Below are 18,750 nucleotides of genomic sequence, written 5' to 3' on the forward strand. Positions count from 1 at the left end.
TTTCACAACTCTGCCTCATTAGCCTAAAGTATAACAGTCATGTAGCCCTTGCTGCACTAAGTCTCGGACTATATACGTCTTCTCATTTCATCCCCTCTCATGCCTGTGGAGAGATGACTTGCAATCCATAATGCTGCCATATTCCCTACCTGGCTCTTTTTCTTCTGTTTCTCTCCAACAGACTCTGGTATAAACCACAAATCTTCATTCTCCCATACCCAGTCTGTCACCACCCTGTCCTGTACATCCATCTTACTATGTTCAAAGATATCCACTGAGAATCCTTCCTTCCTTAACTTCCCCCATTTGTCTCCTTAGATTCCTTCACATCATACCTTCAGTGCCATACTCCTGACCCATTAATCTATTACAAAAGTTAAGAAATGGTTGTCAGAAGAATGCATTCCCTTTTCTTCACCTTCTACATGTCCTAACATTTCCTTTCTTATAGTTCAGGGATACAAGTGGGAACTTTGTTCTGGACCTGGATACAGTGGGGGGGGGTCAAGGCAGGTGTTTTTTCCTTCACTTTAGAAATTGTCAGTGTTGCTTGCTCTTATTACTCAAGTGCATTGCATTTCATGGAGCATCCTACGTTTGATCATTAATTGATGGTGCATTCCACTGTTCCACTTTCATTTCAATTGTCATCAAATTCTGTTATCTCATTGGGTCACAAATGTAAACAAACGAGAGACTGAAATCATAAGCCATCTGTGAAAGGAACCCAACCAATTCTGTGCAAATATTCTTGTGTGTTCCTGCAATCCGGACTTTCTTGGTAACTCCATTTTTTTTGTTTGTTTGTTTTTTGGGGGTTTTTTTGGATTTGGTTGCTGGATTCATCTTCAATTACTTCTAATAGGCAGAGTTCTAGAGATAAACCAGTAACAAAAGAATGTATTTAGAAATTAATATGTACAACAGTACTTTAGCAAGCCAGAAGAGAGTTATTTCTATTTTTGTTTCTTTGTTTGCTAAAGATAAAAAGATTGCCTGCAGCTTTTAATTTACTGAAAGACAATGAACCGAGCTATTGATTTGATGAACAGTCATTGTCACTAAGGAAAGGGACAGAAACTTGTTAAAAATGCCTTAGTTTATTTAACAGTATGGCAGGTTTGTTCTTGCAATTATGTGGGTGAAACTATTAGAATATATGTATGAACACTGGTATAATAGTGCAGGAGGAGGTCTTACAAATGTACTTTAAGCATGCATATAGGTGCATGGTTTTATAAAATTTAAGTTTTTTTATTGTTGACAAAGTTCAAACCAATCCAAGGGTATAGAATGATATTATTATAAAAGAGAATGAATAAGTTTGTCAGTTACGACTCTGGGCTGAAACATTATCTAGACTAAATGATCACATTTCTATAACTGGTGTTTTAAAATTGTGTAGGAATAAGTTATATTTTTTATATCTAATCTATATATTGTAATAGGCTAAGTTTTAATATCATATAAAATACTTGTTTATATTTACATGTTTATTAGATGCTCATTGGTTTTCTTAGTAACCTTTTTAGTCATATGACTTATATTTGTTCACTGTGTGATTGTGGTACATGTATTTAAACATTTTGATGGCTTTGATAGAATTTGTTCTGATGAAGTCTGGTATAATACTTTAGAATGAAATCACACAACTATTTATTAAATCACGCTTTCCAAAAGAAAAATGTTCAGAGTGGATATGTTTCAACATGGTAACTATTTTTTTTTCTTCTTTTATTTGTTTTTTCAATCAGACAGCAGGTTGGACTAAAACTGACCCTTGTTACCAATAGCAAATGTCAGTAAGACATGTTAAATGCAAAAAAGAAGGGATTCAAGCAGACCTGATGAGATATACTATAAGAAAATGTAACTATGAATAGATGCATTATTAGCACTGTAGGTTTTAGCATTAGTAGCACAGTGGAAAAGCTAATAAAAAATCATCTAAAGCATGCTGTCAAAGCCAGACAAGAACAAGAAAAACAGAAATAGCAAAGCCCTAAGCAGAGAACTAAAGATAAATTCCAAAATAATCTTTTTTGTTTTATTTTGCTTTTTTATAACATTTGTTTTCCTATAGATGGAACTGTCAAACAACTATAAACCAACTGCAAAATAATCTTATGTTGTATGTGTACTTGTTTTCAGCTGGATGAAACTGTCATTTCTAACAAACACCAATGGAAAAATTCCTGTCAGGAGGTAAGTGAGAGAATGTCTACTTTCTTAGTTATTTTTCATAGTTATTTCTTTACTGTCTTGAGTACCACAGTTCTGTACTTTCAGCAGGTTTCTATATCATGGTTTGCTGTTACACACTGATGAACCTTGATTGCAACTCATTTGGCATGTGTTTAACTAATAAGTCCAGTCTTTTGGGAAACCAGCAGTGGTCATGAATTTGGTGGTGGTCTTCATGTAGAGTGACCAAAAGTTTCCTGGCACAGAATGAGGACAAGAATAGTCTATTGCCTGAGTAAGTAAGTCTTACCTCAGGACAAAGCTGTGACACTCACCAATTGTACTGTAATGTAATGTACTCGTGGTAGGTACCAGCACAGAGAATGTTCTCTCATGCACAGCAGTTTTAAGTGGAGGGGTAACAGAGTGAAATTGTTGCCCTATGTACATCTGAGTACATAAGGGTTGTCTTGTAAGGGTAGTTTCACTCTTAAAGGGTGGGGTGGGGAGCATTGCCTGTGTTTTAGCACCTTGAAGCACTGAAAGCTTTTTGGAATTTATAGCAAATTGCAATGTTATATCTGGGAATCTGCAGACTATACTCTCAGATGTCTTTTTTCTATGAGTATAGTGGGCTGAATGCATGATAAGAAAATTAAGGCCATATTAGAGTTTGGGTATAAAAATACTTATAGCAATGGCCCTGCAAGCAGTAGGTGAAAGGAGGTAACTGATCTTTTAATGTATTTTTAATTGAGCAAGGACTTTATTAGTTATAAAATATGTGTGTGTTTGTGTGTGGGAGGGGGTAAAAGAAGAATAGGGTTGAGTATTAGGCCTGGGTACCTCTCTACAGTCACACTAGGTATCCTGTTCCCATTAAGATCTTTTAAGAGAAGAGAAGGAATAGTGGATAATTTCCTGGCTGAGGCAAGGCCATGGCATTGATTTTCTTAGGTCAGTAGGTTCACAGATATATATTAAGCTAACAAGTAGCAGGGTCTTTATAAACCTAGCAGTGCAAACCTACCCAATTGTGTTCCTATATATTGTCTGTGATTGTTAATAGGAGTGTTATGTTAGGAAGTTTCTAAGCATTATGGGGGTGCTAGTCAGGGGTTAATTAATAGTTTTTAAGTAGTGGAGCAGGTGCAAAACTGGGTGAAATTGCCATGTAACTTGGCTTGTAGGTCAGAGGTGTTAGTACTGGATTGCAGGAGCAGCATATCACTAACATATATTACTACTTTATGATTTGGTAATTCTAGTAGGAGATCATTGACAAAAAGAGAGAGAAGAAAACCCAGCACAGACCCTTACCATAGCCCTGTATTAAGTTTACCAGAAGAAGATGAGACATTGCTATGGACTTGGAAGCTTTTGTCTTTTAGATAGCTGCAAAACCAGGAGATAGTGTTATCTCCAAAGCTGAGTCTTCTTATTCTGTTTAGAAGAGTGGTAGGCTTGAACACTTCAAAAGCCCTCATCATGTCAACAAAGAGACCTGCATTAATATGTCCTTCATTCAGGTTGCAATAAGTGATATCATAGGTTCATAGGTAGGTACTGGGCTATCTGCCCAAAGGCATTTATAAGCCTAGCCGGAATTGTGTTGGCTTTCGCCGCCCCCTTAGATTAGTTCCCTGTGCCTCTGTCCAGCAGAGCCATTCAAGTGATCCCCGGAGTAAACTTTCTATTTCCCATCCACTCGTCAAGGTTCCTCTTGAAAAGTGTTAGCAAGGAGCTCTGCCTAATGTAGATCGGAATCTTGTTCCAGAGCATGGAAAGTCTCTGGGACAGGAATCTATCCCTCCAGCATGTCCTATTTAGTGTTGTGGTGAGGTTTAGATCCTTAGAGTGTGTGGCTCAAGAGGATAAGTTTTTCTTTAGGTGGAGCATGTCCATCAATTCTGGGTTGGACATGGCCTTGTATGTCAGGCATAGATCACCTCTGAGTAGGTGGTATGCAGCTGAGTACAGCTGGAGTTTCTTCAGTCGAGCTGCATAGGACATCTGTTTGAGGCCAATGATCCTCTTGGTGAGGTACTTCTGTGGTCTTTCCAGCAGTTGCAGGTGTCATGTAAGGTTCATCCCAAATGGGGCGTTGCACTCTATGATGGGTCTGATGAGTGATGCATAGAGAGGCACAATGACCTCTTCTGATCTGGATGCAAACCCTTTTGTGATTAGGTGGGCCACATAGAAGGATTTTCTTACCACTTTGGCAATGTGATTATCAAAGGAGAGATTACTATCTACTTGGGTCCCCAGATCCCTTATTATGTCTATCTTATTTAGGGAACTACCACCTATGTGGTAGTTTGTGGGTACTTTGTTTTTTCCCAAGGGGATGACTATGCACTTTTTGGCATTTAGGTTGAGGCCATGGTTTTGACACCAGGTATCTGTCTCAGTGAGACCCATTTGGAGGATGTCTATGTCAGCTGGAGGGTCAGTTATAGCCCCTAGTTTGCAGTCGTCTGCGAACATGGTCAGCCATAGACCTCCTGTGCTTGCCTGTACCTCTGAGAAGTATTTGCCAAACAGGAGGGGTACTAGGACTGAGCCCTGGGGAATGCCACTTGTAACTGGTTTAGAGTCAGACCTAGCTCCCGCAACTCTTACCATGTGGGTTCTGTCCGTGAACCAGTTGGCAACCCATCTCGCAACGTAGGGGTTTATGTTCAGGCTGGTGAGCTTGTCTATAATACCAGAATGGGGAATAGTGTTGAAGGCCTTTGCGAGGTCTAGATAGGCTGTGTGTATCACCTTTCCCTTGTCTATAGCCTTGGTAATGGTCTCAAAAAAGTCCATCAGGTTTGGGAGGCATGACCTGCCCTTAACAAAGCCGAACTGAGTAGGGACCAGTGTTTGGAAGTTCCTAATGTCTCTGTTAATGAGATCCATGATGATGCGCTCCATAGCCTTGCAGACCAAGCTAGTCAGGCTTATAGGGCGATAGTTCCTGGGGTCTGTTGTGGCTCCACCTTTGTGGAGCGGAATAACCATTGCTGTGCACCACTCTATGGGCATGTAGCCTGTAGAGAGGCTGAATTTGAACAGTGTGTTTAGGTGAAGGGTTAGTTCATCTTTGAGCTCGTGTAGGACGCAGTCTGGGACACTGTCCGGTCCCATTGATGCTGTGTTCTTGGCTTTGGAGAAGGCTGTTTTAACCTGAGTGTCTGTGATTTCAGGGGCACTACATTCTTCTGGTATGGTTATGGGCCCTTTTGGGGGTGAGAGGGGGTGAAGTTTGCACTTAACCTGTCTGCCAGGATGTTGGCAATATCAGTCAGTTCAGTGTATTTTGTGCCATTCTGCACTAACTCTGAGCAGATCTGAGAATTGCCACTTAGATTCTTGACATAGCTAAAGAATGCCTTGTGGTATCTTTGGAGTCCTTGGCAATTTTTCTTTCGACGGTAGCCTTAGATGATTTTATGAGGGATCGTAGTTTCTTGCTGATACTGATCAGGGATGTCTTATCTTCTTGGGATTTTACTCTTTTCTGTACTAGTTTTCTCCTTCTATTGTATAGCTTGTTTATGGCAGGTGTCCACCAGACTGGTTTCCTTTTCATGGAGGAGTGAGTCTTGGTTTTGCTTGGGATAGCATGATCCATGCATTCTTGTAGGTGCTCAAAGAGTGCATTAGTAAAGGATTTTGCAGTTTGGGCAGCGTTATCCTTTAGCATGGGGGCTTTGAAACTTTCCACCTCGGTCTTAAGTAAAGTGAAGTTTGCTTTTGAAAAGTTTTTTACAGTGGTTTCTTTGACCGGGGGTGGGGGTGGAATGTGGCTATCTAGAGTGATTAGTTTATGGTCAGATATAACCAGTGAGGGGTTGACCTCCAGTGTGGAACACTGGTCGCCCATGTTGGTGATGACCAGGTCCAATATGTTGTCATCTCTGGTGGGGGTGTTGACCAGTTGATCCAGGGCGTTTGAGTTTATAAATTCTAGGAAATGTTGGGCAAGGGAGTTAGTACTTGAGTAGTTCTCCCACTTAATGTTTGGGTAATTGAAATCACCCAATATCAGGGTGTTTGGTAGGACCTTTATTTTTCCCAATGTTTCCAGAAATGCCGAATGGGGGTCCTGGGACATGGTGGGTGATCTGTAGCAAGCTACAATTTGAATTGCAGTGTTGCCCATTGTTAGTTGCACATGGATGATCTATAAAGCATCGTGCTGTGCCACTAACCTGGAGTTGTGGGTGTCCTTGATAAAAATGGATACGTCCCCGCCTTTTGTATTTCGGTCCAAATTTTGTGGCCGAAATGTATGGTATGAGCTGTAGCCTGGTAGTGCTGGGGTGCTCTCTGGAGCCTTAAACCAGGTTTCTGTTACTGCACATATATCAATTTTCTCCATACTGAGGAGTGCTTCGAGTGCATGCATTTTGAGGTTTAGACTTCTGGCATCGAGCAGCATTACCCTCAGTTTTTTGTTACTTGTGCTATTTACGGTGGTGGGTTTTTCTTTTCAGCCTTGCCTAAAAAAGGCACTATGGGGGTGGCAAGAGCCTTGTATTCGAAAGCCTAAGGGTGACAGGTGCAAGCCATCTCTAGCAAAGCAGCGTGGCTTGTCGCACATGTCATCCCAGGTTGACAGACACTGGATCCCCTTTGAATGACACCAGAAGCTTAGCCAATTGTTGAAATTGATAATTTTTTCTTTATACCGTGGTATAATTCTTGGTGAGGGCAGGATGCTACTCAAGGTCAGGGTCATACCAGCCTGAACTACGTGATCAGAGAGCTCTTCCATGTCTCTTTTCATGAAGTCTAGGGTGGTACAGCCCAGGTCATTCACACCGACATGGACAATGACAGAGTCGTATTTGTACTTGTTCTGGAGTGACCTGTGTGCTTGTGTTATCTGGTGGATCCTGGCACCCGACAGGCAGCTAACAGTAACCTTCTCCTTGTTCAGCCTAGTGAGTGGGACGTCAGTGTGCCTGACTATAGAGTCACCAATTATTAGTGTGTTGGGTATGTTATTTTGCCTTAAGGGCTGTGATTGCGTGGCACACTGGTTTTGTGAAGTATATGTTTCATGGTTTGTGTTGGGGGGTGGAGGTTGCTTGAATGTCTGCTTTGGAGGTCTCTTTTGCTTTTGCAGATTTTTATTTAGAGCCTCCAAGTATGTTTTTGTGTATTTATGTGAGTTTTTTGCTGGGGCTGGTTTCATAGGTCGGTGTGAGACTGGTGGCATCATGCAAGTAGTTCCCTTCTCCTCTTGACTGTCTGGTCCAGTCTTGGGTTGAGAGAGCTTAGCCTCCAGTTTGGCTGTATAATTGCATATCTTGCATGTATTAGTGTTTGGTGGTAGGAGGAGAGGGTTATCTATGTACATGAGGCAGTTGTAACACTGCCTCAAAATGCCCAGATTCACCAGTTGGACCAGAGAGTACACCTGAAACTGCCCTTTGGACATGCCTGGATAGGTACAGTGAACTGTTTTCCTGATTGGCTGGCAAGGTCGACTAGAGATCCTTGTCCTTCTCTACAGAAGGTCGAATAGAGAGCCTTGTCCTTCTCTACAGTATAGGGAGGTCTAGTGCTAAGGTTTATTAGTGCTTGCTATGAGTTTAGAGCAAGTGCCAGGCTGGAAAGTGAATGGTTTGAGTGCTTAAGTTGAAAGTGTGTCTAGTTCCAAGGGAAAAATTGAAGAGTAGACTTTGTGGAGCCGGGAATAGTTATACACTAGCTAACCGGCGCTGCCCGGGGCGCAAAACTGCGTAAATGCGGGTATTATAGCAGGGAAATGAAAGAGATAGAAATTAGCTCAAAATGGTCAATAAACTACTTATTTCTGGGCAGAAACCACTCCTCCAGGGACAGATAGGCTGCTCAAAGCTCCTCTCTGTCACAGGTGAACAGAGAAACTTCCTTCTATCCAAGTAAGGTATGGGCAAACGCAGAAACTTGTAACATAGCCCTGAATTCAGCACTAACCTGAAAACTGGACTATACTAGCTTAGAAAGGCAGGAAAACAAGTATTTTTTTTTGTTTTTTTTTTTTCAGAAAATAAAGCAGATACAATCAGAAAAACACTTTAAATGCACAGAAATGGCTATCATACTTGAGTGTGTAGCCTACAACAGTTAAACAGGTAATTTAAACACAAAAATTACTTTGTTAAATTGCAGGCAGTAAAACAAGTACAACATGTAGCTGAACAAGCTTTTTAAATCACAGAAACTCTAAAAAATCGGCGTTTTAGGTGTAATTAGCTAAAGGCAGCAAGAAAATGCAGAAAAATTATACTTAATCACTCCAAAGTCTCTCTTTTGTCTCTCTGCTGCTGTAGAACTCTGCAGGGCACCAGGCAGGAGCTTGCTGGGCTGTATACAAGTGCAAAAACCTCGCAAATGTGGGTTTTATAGTAGGGAAATGAATTAGATAGAAATTAGCCCAAAAATGGCCAATAAACTACTAATTTCTGGGCAGAAACCACTCCTCCAGGGACAGATAGGCTGCTCAAAGCTCCTCTGTCTCACAGGTGAACAGAGAAACTTCCTTCTATCCAAGTAAGGTATGGGCAAACACAGAAATTTGTAACACAGCCCTGAATTCAGCACTAACCTGAAAACTGGACTATACTAGCTTAGAAAGGCGGGAAAATAAGTATATATATATATTTTTTTTTCAGAAAATAAAGCAGTGACCATTACCAGGGCAGTAAAGGTGTCAAAGGCATTGCAAAAGCCATGCTGTGCACATAACAGGCCATAGCTGGTAATGTGAGTAAGTAGTTGCTTGTATAAAAGTTTTTCAAATATTTTGGTAATAGGGCACAAGGTAAAAATACGTCTGTAATCCTTCAGCCTATTAGGAGAAGTGACGTTAGGTAGAGGGATTATAACTGCATACTTGAATGCTGGTGGGATAATACCTAAGGTAAGAGAGAGGTGAATGATACGAGTAAAGGTTTACTGATTTTTTCAGCTGCAAGAATTAGGAAGGTGGGATGAGCATAGCTGGATCTAGATCCTGAATTGTTGAGTTTGTGAAGTAGGAACTTTGTCTGTTTTCCCGAAATTTCACAAAAGTGGAAGCTTGATGCATAAGAGGCTAAAGGGTATAGACCGGGAATATAGAATCTTATTCTTCATTGGTGGGGTAGTATATTGTAGGAAAGGTCTTAGTTATGTGAGTTGTGGTAAACTGCAAAAAGTGAGCATGATCATTAGCAAAGATGGAATGATTAAACGTTAAGGGTTTATTGTTGGTAGCTGAAGATTTATTTAATGTCATTGTTAAGCATGTTATTTCTCTCCAAAACTGATTGAGTCTAAACCTTCCTGTTTCGGTTTAAGGTACAGGGCTTTTGCAGTATTTGTTGCAACTCTTGTTTCACTGTGTAGCTTTGTATGGTTGGGGTTCCTTATCCAGTTCTTCCAGGTTGAATCTATGACTTTAATTTTGTTTTTAATGTCCACTGAAAGGCCATGGGCAACTCTGTGATCTAAGCCCTTCTTTTTTAAGAGGGTAGAGTGTATCCTGAATGGTGATAAGTTTTGTTTTGAAAATTTCTAAAGCTGAGGTGGAGGTCTGGCATGGCACACAGGGGAGTCCAATCTATACCACTGAGTAGGGTGTTGAGATTTGCTAGCTTATTATTAGGGATAGATCTTCTCCATTATTTGAGGAGTTTTTTTATATGTTCTAAATGGCCAAATAGATTTAGTGAGTGAGTGGTCATTCAGAGCACTGGGGAGCATTTCACTATGAAGACACCTATTTATAGGTTCATAGGTTCATACTAGGCTATCTGCCCTAGGGCATTTATAAGCCTAGCCAGAGTGTGTTTGGGTTTCACCACCCATTTTAAATTAATTTTGCTATGCCCTTTTTCGAGGTTAGTATACTGTGCCTCTGTCTAACAGTGACACAGAAGTGATACCCGGGGTAAACCTACGATCTCCCATCCACTCATCAAGATTCCTCTTGAAGATAGGTTCATAGGTTCATACTAGGCTATTTTGCATGTTGATTATTATTAGGTCAAGTGTAATGCTACAGACAGTTCTCGTATTGGTGCAAGTAAGGGCATGTATTATTTGGCTAAATTTCTGCAACATTTTGCTTAGAGGCAGAGAGTCTTTCCCAATAGCACTGATAGTGAAATCCCCAAGAATAACTGTGTTGTTATGTGCACCTTTGGGTAACATATGTTGCAGAGTTTTATATAAAAGGGAGGAAGATGGGGGGCATGTAAACTGCAGCAGTACACATGTGAGTGCCTACATAATGTGATGTGAGAGACCACTGAGTTTGAACCCTTGTCATCTGCAGTATGAGAATTAGTGCAATCCACAACTGTAATTGAGGTATTCCTTTTGATTAGAATTGAAGCACAACTATCAGATCTAGGGCCTGGTCTGGTGTCATTTTATATATATAGTAGTTCTGTATAAAAGTAGAGTGGCAACAATCATCCTTCAGCCATGTTTCTGATATAGCAAAAATATGGGGCTTTTTTGGAATACACTGGCGTGATAGCACTGGCAAGATTTAAGCTGGGGTGTTTCTTTTACCCCCTTTTCCACGTCCTCTTATTAAGATGGAAACAAATGCAGCTTTAAGTCATATCTTGGTAACTGCACAGATGTCTATATTCTGGAGTGTGAAGAGAGCTTGGAGGGGTGTAGTTTTTTGTTTAGGTCCTGGCATTGATCCTGGCATTGAACAGTAATACCTTGAGGTTCATTTGAGTTGATTTTTCTATGTCGGTAGGTTTGTCAATTTGACATTAGCTAAAAAAGGCACTAATAGGGTGGATAATGTTTTAGCCAGTATTCAAATGTTTAGATGGCATGGCAAAGCAAACATGGCCTGCTAAAACATGTCCTCCCAAGCTGAAAAATATTGGATCCCCTTAGAATGACACCAGAAAGACAGGTGGTGGTTGAAATTAATAATTTTTTGCTAATATTGTATTCTGGCATCATCCTCAGTTATGGTAATATGCTGCTGAATGCTAGGCTCATACCAGCCTAAAATGCATAGTCTGAAAGCTCCATAATATCACTCATCATAAAGTCCAGTGAGGTACATCTCCTGACATTTACACATAATTGGACTATGATGGAATCATACTGGTACTTGTGGTGTAATGACTTGAGTGCATGCTTGATTTGGGGGATCCTGGCTCCAGATAAGTAACTACCAGTTCTCTTCTTCTTGTTCAGTTTCATTAGAGGAGCACTGATATATCTTACAATGGAGTCCCCTATGATGGCAGTCCTGGGAAGTATGATTGCTTGCCTTAAGGGCTTAGTGTTTGGAGATGCACTGAGGGTGACAGTCTGTCTGATGTTAGGTGTTGTTTTTTCTGAGTGCCTTTGGGCTTGCTGAAGCATGTCTTTGACAACAGGTAAGCTAGGCAATGTTTGCTGCTTAGGAAGATTACTTTTAAGTGCCTCAGCATATGTTACTCTATGTGTGCATTGTGTACTATGTGAGGTGGGTGTTGTGTACCTGGTTTTGGCAAACTGATGTACGCTTGTATATGAGAATTTCACCTGCAGTGTCATTGTGTAAGTAAACCTCTCACATACTGTGTCTGCTTCTTTAAGGATTAAGTGGTTATCAGTAAACATAAGACAATTGCTACATTGTATCAAGATGCCCATATCCACCAAGCTGGCTATAGAGAAGTTAGAAAATTGCATATCTATACTATTCAATTATTTGACTGGTGAGCTACAAGGGGGTTCTGTATTATGGTTAGAAAGCTACGAAGGGGGCGTTGTCAGTGCAGACTAATAAGAGTGATTTATTGGAGCAGATAATACTAAACATTATTAAATTCTACTAACTTTAAATTATTCACAGTACTGAATTATACTAAATCTGTAGGCACTGTCTCTCTGTCCCTGACTAGCTGCTCTAAGTTTGTTGGCGCACAAGGTATTAGCTCTATACTGCCGCTTTACAGGATGCAATTTTATGGACCATTCTACTAGAAAATTTTGCCTTCTAGGTGTTTGCTACTATACAGGGCAAACCCATACAAACTCACAAAATTTACAGCAGCACAGAAGAAACAAGAAACTAACTAATAAGCCCTCTGGCCAATAAAATGACTATATTACAAGTCCTTTTATGTATTTCCCAACTCAAAAAGACCAGGTAAACACCTCTGACCACAAGATGAATAAATCCAGTTCTCCTAATGCAAAAACAAACTAGAAGAGATTGACAACTGCAGTGCTACCCCAGACCAATTAAACAGCTAACTTGAAATTCCTTGTTGAGGGCAATTCTGAGACAGTCTTACAGCAGTAAAACTATGAGAGGAAGTTCAATTTCTTACAAAAAAATTCAGTGAAATACACACATGAAAGCAGGAAAACAGTAGTTACCACCCAAACTAGCTTAAGCAACTGTGATTTAGTAATCAAAGGTACTTAACTTTGCCTGGATGGCACTTGATACAAGTGAAACACTTGTGGAACACAGCCTAAGTGTTGCTGAGCTCTAGGAAAGTAAGCAGAACACAATATGTACTAAAAGAGGTTTACTCACGAGTGACACTGGTTTGATGGACAGGCTCTTATTATTATGGATGTATGGAAAACCATGCATGGGAAAAGTACAAACATAGCTTGTACAACAGACAATAGAAATGAAAGAGGGAAAGGAGCGAGCTTGAAAATTAAATTACCATAAGGGCTGGAGGCCCATCTTATAAACCCCCCACTGCCAAAGAGTGTGAGGGTTGGGAAAATGTTTCAAGGAGCAAGCAGGCTATCTAGAGAGGAATCCAGTCAAATAAAGGCAATATTGGAGTTATTTAATAAGCTGTAGTTTAATGGATTAGTGGGGAATGGTGCAGACACATAATACAACTTTAAGCAGGTAAATGATAAGCAGAATATAAAAGCACTGAAGCACAAACTGGAACAGAGACAGTTTTCTCACTATTGAACTTCAAGTACAGTTTAAGACACCAGAGTATGCCAAAATTTACCAATGACACTGTTTATGGAAAAAATGCAGTAATAAATAACTAAGACTCAAATCTTGGAGTAGTAGTCCACAGTCCTGCCACTACTGTAAATTAAACTACAAGACTATGTCCCAGCAGGATTTAAAATACAAAAAGATAACTTACAATTAATTCTATTTGTGGAAAGAACATTTCAATATACACAGGGTTTATCATTAAAATATACATTTTCATAACATTCCTTAAAATCATATCACTGTTCAGATTTATACGGTGTGCCTTAGGTCTTACCATACTTTTAAAAGTTAATTGATTCTATGGTAATGACCCTTTGCAGACAGCCATGCAATCACAATCAAAAAGAACACCATCCTTCATGTATTTCTCCTTATGGTTGCAGAATCATATGTGTTGCTTTCACAGCGATATTTATTTATTTAACATGTACACAGAGAGAAATTAAAGTTCTTTTCCATTATAAAATTATTGTTATTACATTCAAGTATTCTGCAAGCATAAATCACTCTTCATATTTACAATTATCACTGCCACTACAATGACTTAAATACTAGATGTGGAAATGGGTTCTGTGCTGTTCATATTTTGTGCTTTTAAAAGCATAATTTTAAGAAATTATGCTCACTTAATTGAACTAGACAATTTGTATTGTCATTTTGATGTAAGCCATGTGGTGTAGGGATTAAATTATCTGCCTTCAGGATTATCTGATCCAGATGCATAAATGTTAGGGAATGTCTAGATTCTGTAAACACTGAAATAATTTCTGTTGGAATTTGCCTAATCAATTAGCTGTACACTTACTCATTCTGTAATGGGTTTTAATACCACTGCAAAGAAACCCTTCATCAATTTTCGGCATTAATTTGTGCCCCACTCATATCATTTTTTTTCAATTTTCTGGTATATATAAACATAAAAAGGAGAAGTCCCATGTTGATGCGACATTTTTTTCACTGACTAAAAGAGACATTTTGAAAAATACTCATGTGAGAAAACAAAATTAGCTTACAGATTAGATGCTTAGGGCTATGATGCAGACACTCTGTCACTGAAACTCTAACTTCTATCTGAAACAATAAAGCAGCATATATTTCCTCACCGGACACATCACCTGACCAACAATTTCTACCTCTTATCATCAGTTGTGCTTTACTGCTAAACTGCAACTCAGTTATCCCAAGAATTCATTGTAAATACTGTATATAGTATTGTCATGGAATAATTCACCTCTGCAGTATTATATTTAAACAACTGCCCTGTCACCATATAACTCTTATTACTTCTTCTGTTATTTATTATGAAATGTTTTTGTATTTCACCCAGGCTGTGACAGAAACTGATAAAACTTTTTTTGTTTGTTTCTGAAACTGATAACTCTTGATCAGTGCACTACCCTGGTAAAAATGTAAATAAAACAAACATTTTAAGATCAGAACACAGTCGAAAATGTTACAAAACTCTACAATCATTCAATTTGCAAAACATGTAAGATGATTTGAGCTGCTGCCAATATTACAATTTCACAAAACAGACTTTTTAAGGTACTTAGGATTTTGGTTTATCAAAGCAAATGCTAGACATTTCCAGAAACAAGCCACACCAGAGAGACAAACTAAACAGTCAGAGCTAGGATGAATGCCTGCAAATACCCAGTTATTTGAAGAATGGCTGACAAACCACTGGACCATACTTCTCTCATTTTAATCAGTCACATCAGGTATGTTTTTTTCAAGGGTATTTCCATATAGCTCTGCATAGAATGACAAGGGAGATAAAGCTCATGCAATCTTTTTATATGTCTGTGAAAGGTCTGAACATTGTTATGACTTTCATTTGATATTATAACACAATATATCCCTTCTAACAAATGTGCACTTGGAAAAAAAAGCTGTCATTGTGCTACTGCAAAAATGACCTTATAAAATGATGGACCTTAAATCACACTGAACAATTGCTATCCAATTGCCCTTCCACTTTGAAAAGTATTAGAACCATGTATTTACCAGTACATTGCATTATTTAACTCACTAACATTGATTAACTAGCTAACATTAAGTATTTCACTGACTCAAAAAATTTTCAAATTCAAAATTGCCAGTTAGAATATGGTAAACAGTTTGCATTATCTTGCAAGAGCTTTTCAAAACAATTGAGTTTGTTTGTCATGCTAGGTTTTTGACAATTCTGAATTCTCCTAATTTCATCATTCATCTTTTAACTACAATTGAAGTACACTACAGATTAATTACACAAATAAGATACCTATGGAACAATGCTTACTACACTGGTTATCTTTGTCAGATTAAGCATACAACGTTCATGAAACATACAGCCCATCCAATGCAAACTTGAAGCAATTTCAAAAACACAGCAGTATATAACAGCAACCACAGGAGGATACTAAACAATGACCAAGCACTATATTACTTCCAGCCATGTTAACCCACATCCACAGGTCCTGGAAGTTGACCAGTGAAGTATTTCTGTCCTCTTCCTCTGCTAACGTTATCCTGGGAGCCCATATTAACTCAGTTAGCTCTGACTCAATAAAGCCATTATGGCACCCTAACTGACTTGACAACCTACATGTATTTCCTTTGATCTGTAAAGAATTGGCCTCATCCCATGCAGTTAACCCCATCATACTGTTCTCCATGTTGTGCACCACACCTTCCCACACATTTCTTTCCACTTCTTCCCTAAATTACAATTGTTAAAACCACCAAATATTTCCTGTCTGCATTTAACCTCCCTTACCTTCTTGTACCTACCACTCTCTTTTCGCCATCTGTATCCAGAATTCTCAACAATATCACTCCAATGATTTTCCTTATGCAGCACATTTTTATTCACTGATCCTTTCCTCTGCCAGTATTGTATACGTCTAAACTTTAGCTATTACCTTCCTATTCTACCCTGCTATCAACAATAATTCTCTACTTTCTGCATTACACTGCCCACTTCTACCCAAGAAGACATAACAACCATTTGTCTTCAGGCTTTTCCTTAGACATTTTTGTCCATATAATACAAATGCCCCACCAGCTCTTTTTGGCTTCCTCACATAACCACCACATATTCAAATGTACATACTCTACCACTTATGTAAATTGTCTGCCCCTTTGTGCCCACACCACACTATACTTAACCCCTTCCCACCATCTTTACTCATTAATCTTCCCAGATGTGCAAACGTCTAAGATATGTACTCTCCTTTCATAGTTTCTCTGCTGCATGACGTAGTTCCCCCCATTCTTTACCCCTGTTCCAGTGTTTACTCACTTCTTCCCATGCTTACTGTAACTTTATTTCAAGTTCTGCCTCCATCACTTCTAAATCCTTATATATCACCGCAGCCTGACCTTTCTTTACTCTTCACCAGTTTTGTTTATCAGCACTCACATTTGTATAACATCCATCTCCCTTTTGGCCCATTTAACCACGTCTATGAGATGAAGGAGGACTGCTTTATGAAGCAGCCATTCGCTCTCCCTTTACCCATGCTGCTTTTGCTGTAATAATTTAAAATTTCAGAATAAATTCTTTACCTATAGCCTTCATAAGTCATTAATAGAACATAAACCCTTACTCTTTCATCTCTCTTCTTCTTTCCTCAAATGTTTGGCACATGGGGCCATTTGGTGTTCTATTAACCATATTCTTATCTTGGCTTCTCAAATTTATTAGACGCCTTCTTATTAAGACTTTCCTGGAAACATAGCAGTAAATCCCAAATTTGGACTTTGTGGACATTGGGAAATTTGGGATTTTCATGGCATTGTCATTTTTAGGTCAGGATGCTCATTCATACTAACTTAGATTTCTTCTTATAATTACTACTTGTTATACCCTCAGCTTGGTTACTGAGTGTTCTGCACTTAGGAAATCACTTTTAAAAAACATTGGGTCTAATTCCTAGAATTTATCTCGTGAAAATGTTTTGAGATTTATTTTGTTTTAATTGTAAATGGGCTCCCCTGCTTGTTCTCCACCAGTATTAATTCATAATCCTTTCATTCGCTCAGCCTGTAGGCTACTTCCACAGCTGTATATCCTCTAAAGATGGTAATTTCCCACACAACTAGCTATCTGCTCATTCCGATTTTCCTACCCTTTTCTTTTCTGTAGGTATCTATTACATATTGCTAAGTACTAACTAGAGGTTATCCTGGCAGTTGGTGCAGATGGTTAAAGCTGTGAGCTGTATTACATGTGGTGAAGGGTTTGATTCTTTCAACCCTCATCTGCCTACTGTGTGACATTGCTCCCAGATTGCCCCTCAAAAGGGACTGTATGCCCAGTGGACTTATGTGGATAACAATGGGGTATTAAATTATTATTACTAATGCCAACATCCTGTCCTGATGGCTAGTTCCAATGTGTCGAAGTACAAACAGGACTAACAGTACCACTGAGATCCTTACTACTTCTGTCTTTCTAGTCAACCACTCACTGAGCTAACTTTCCCAATCAGTTTGTTTAACTGCAGACACTGTTTTAATTCTGTTAATTTATCATGCCTTTAGCACATGGCAATCCCACTACTGAATAGTCACCCTTCCCTGTCATAGTCACAAATGAATAGTGTGTCTAACATACCTGCTTGCTTATATTCATCCCTTGTAAATGTAAACTGCTATATCCCCTCCCTCTATGTATTTTTTGCCAAATGTCCACAATTCCCCTGGCCTCTTTAGTAATGGGCGCTAACCCTAATTCTAACACTGCCCCTTCCCTCAAACCTAACCTTATACCTTACCTTCATAAAAATCTTCCCATAACACTGTCAGTTACTATCCTTCACTCATCCCTGACCCTAACCTAGCTTACATACACATGGCAAAGAGTCTTGCCCAACAACCCCACTTTACACACCTTTGACATTTCCACCGCTTGGCTACCCAAACCGTTGACATTAAACCACACCTGGAACTTGATTCTTGTAGCTTCATTTGTAGCTGTGTGAAGATTGTGTATTACCACAAGATTTTAGTATTGTTTATACATTACTCTGCACTTCTATTTCCATAAGTATAATTACATGTAAAAGGTAGCTTTTTGTATGTTGAACCCTGTCTGGGGCCTCAGTCAGTCGGGTACATTATTTCATAATTGTGGCAGTACTGTGATCTACTGCCAGATTGAGCCTCCTTAAGTAATTTGTAACAGCATTACAAATAAATTTCTGCATAGTCCGGTGCCTTAGCCTGTGGTGGGATTGCAGTAGTGGCAGTGTTATGAATTCTGTTCCAAGATTTGTACATCAGTACTTTTTATAACTGTATGTACCTGCTTAAAGTTGCATTCCAGTGTCTTTCTGTTTACCTTGCTAATGCTTTTACCCCTGTTCTTTGAGTCTGCCCCCCCAACACATTAAGCTACAAGTTTCTGAAATTCTAACCATAGGAATAGAGTTCCAGTTTGAAAAAAATTCCCCAGCATTCCCCCTTCTCTTGTTGTGGTTTAAAAATGTTGTGTCTCTGGCTTCTGCCCCTTATTACAATCTGACTAACAAAATCCTCCTTCCCTTCCTTTATTGCTGTTGTCTGCTGTGTAACCAATTGAATTACTTTCCCACTGATTT

At 39.2% G+C, this 18,750-nt stretch overlaps 1 protein-coding gene across 1 annotated transcript in view; it reads left to right on the top strand.

Annotated features, from left to right (window-relative positions):
* PLCB4 (phospholipase C beta 4) overlaps positions 1-18,750 on the top strand; it is a 1,792,792-nt gene that overhangs the window by 562,490 nt on the left and 1,211,552 nt on the right. Inside the window, exon 7 of the mRNA XM_044056592.1 lies at positions 2,152-2,205. Within this exon, the coding sequence (XP_043912527.1) occupies positions 2,152-2,205 (54 nt within the window). The remainder of the gene's footprint in view (positions 1-2,151; positions 2,206-18,750) is intronic.

Source organism: Protopterus annectens, chromosome 1.part2 (assembly GCF_019279795.1).
Source record: "Protopterus annectens isolate FY-2018-M chromosome 1.part2, PAN1.0, whole genome shotgun sequence".
NCBI lineage: Eukaryota > Metazoa > Chordata > Ceratodontiformes > Protopteridae > Protopterus > Protopterus annectens.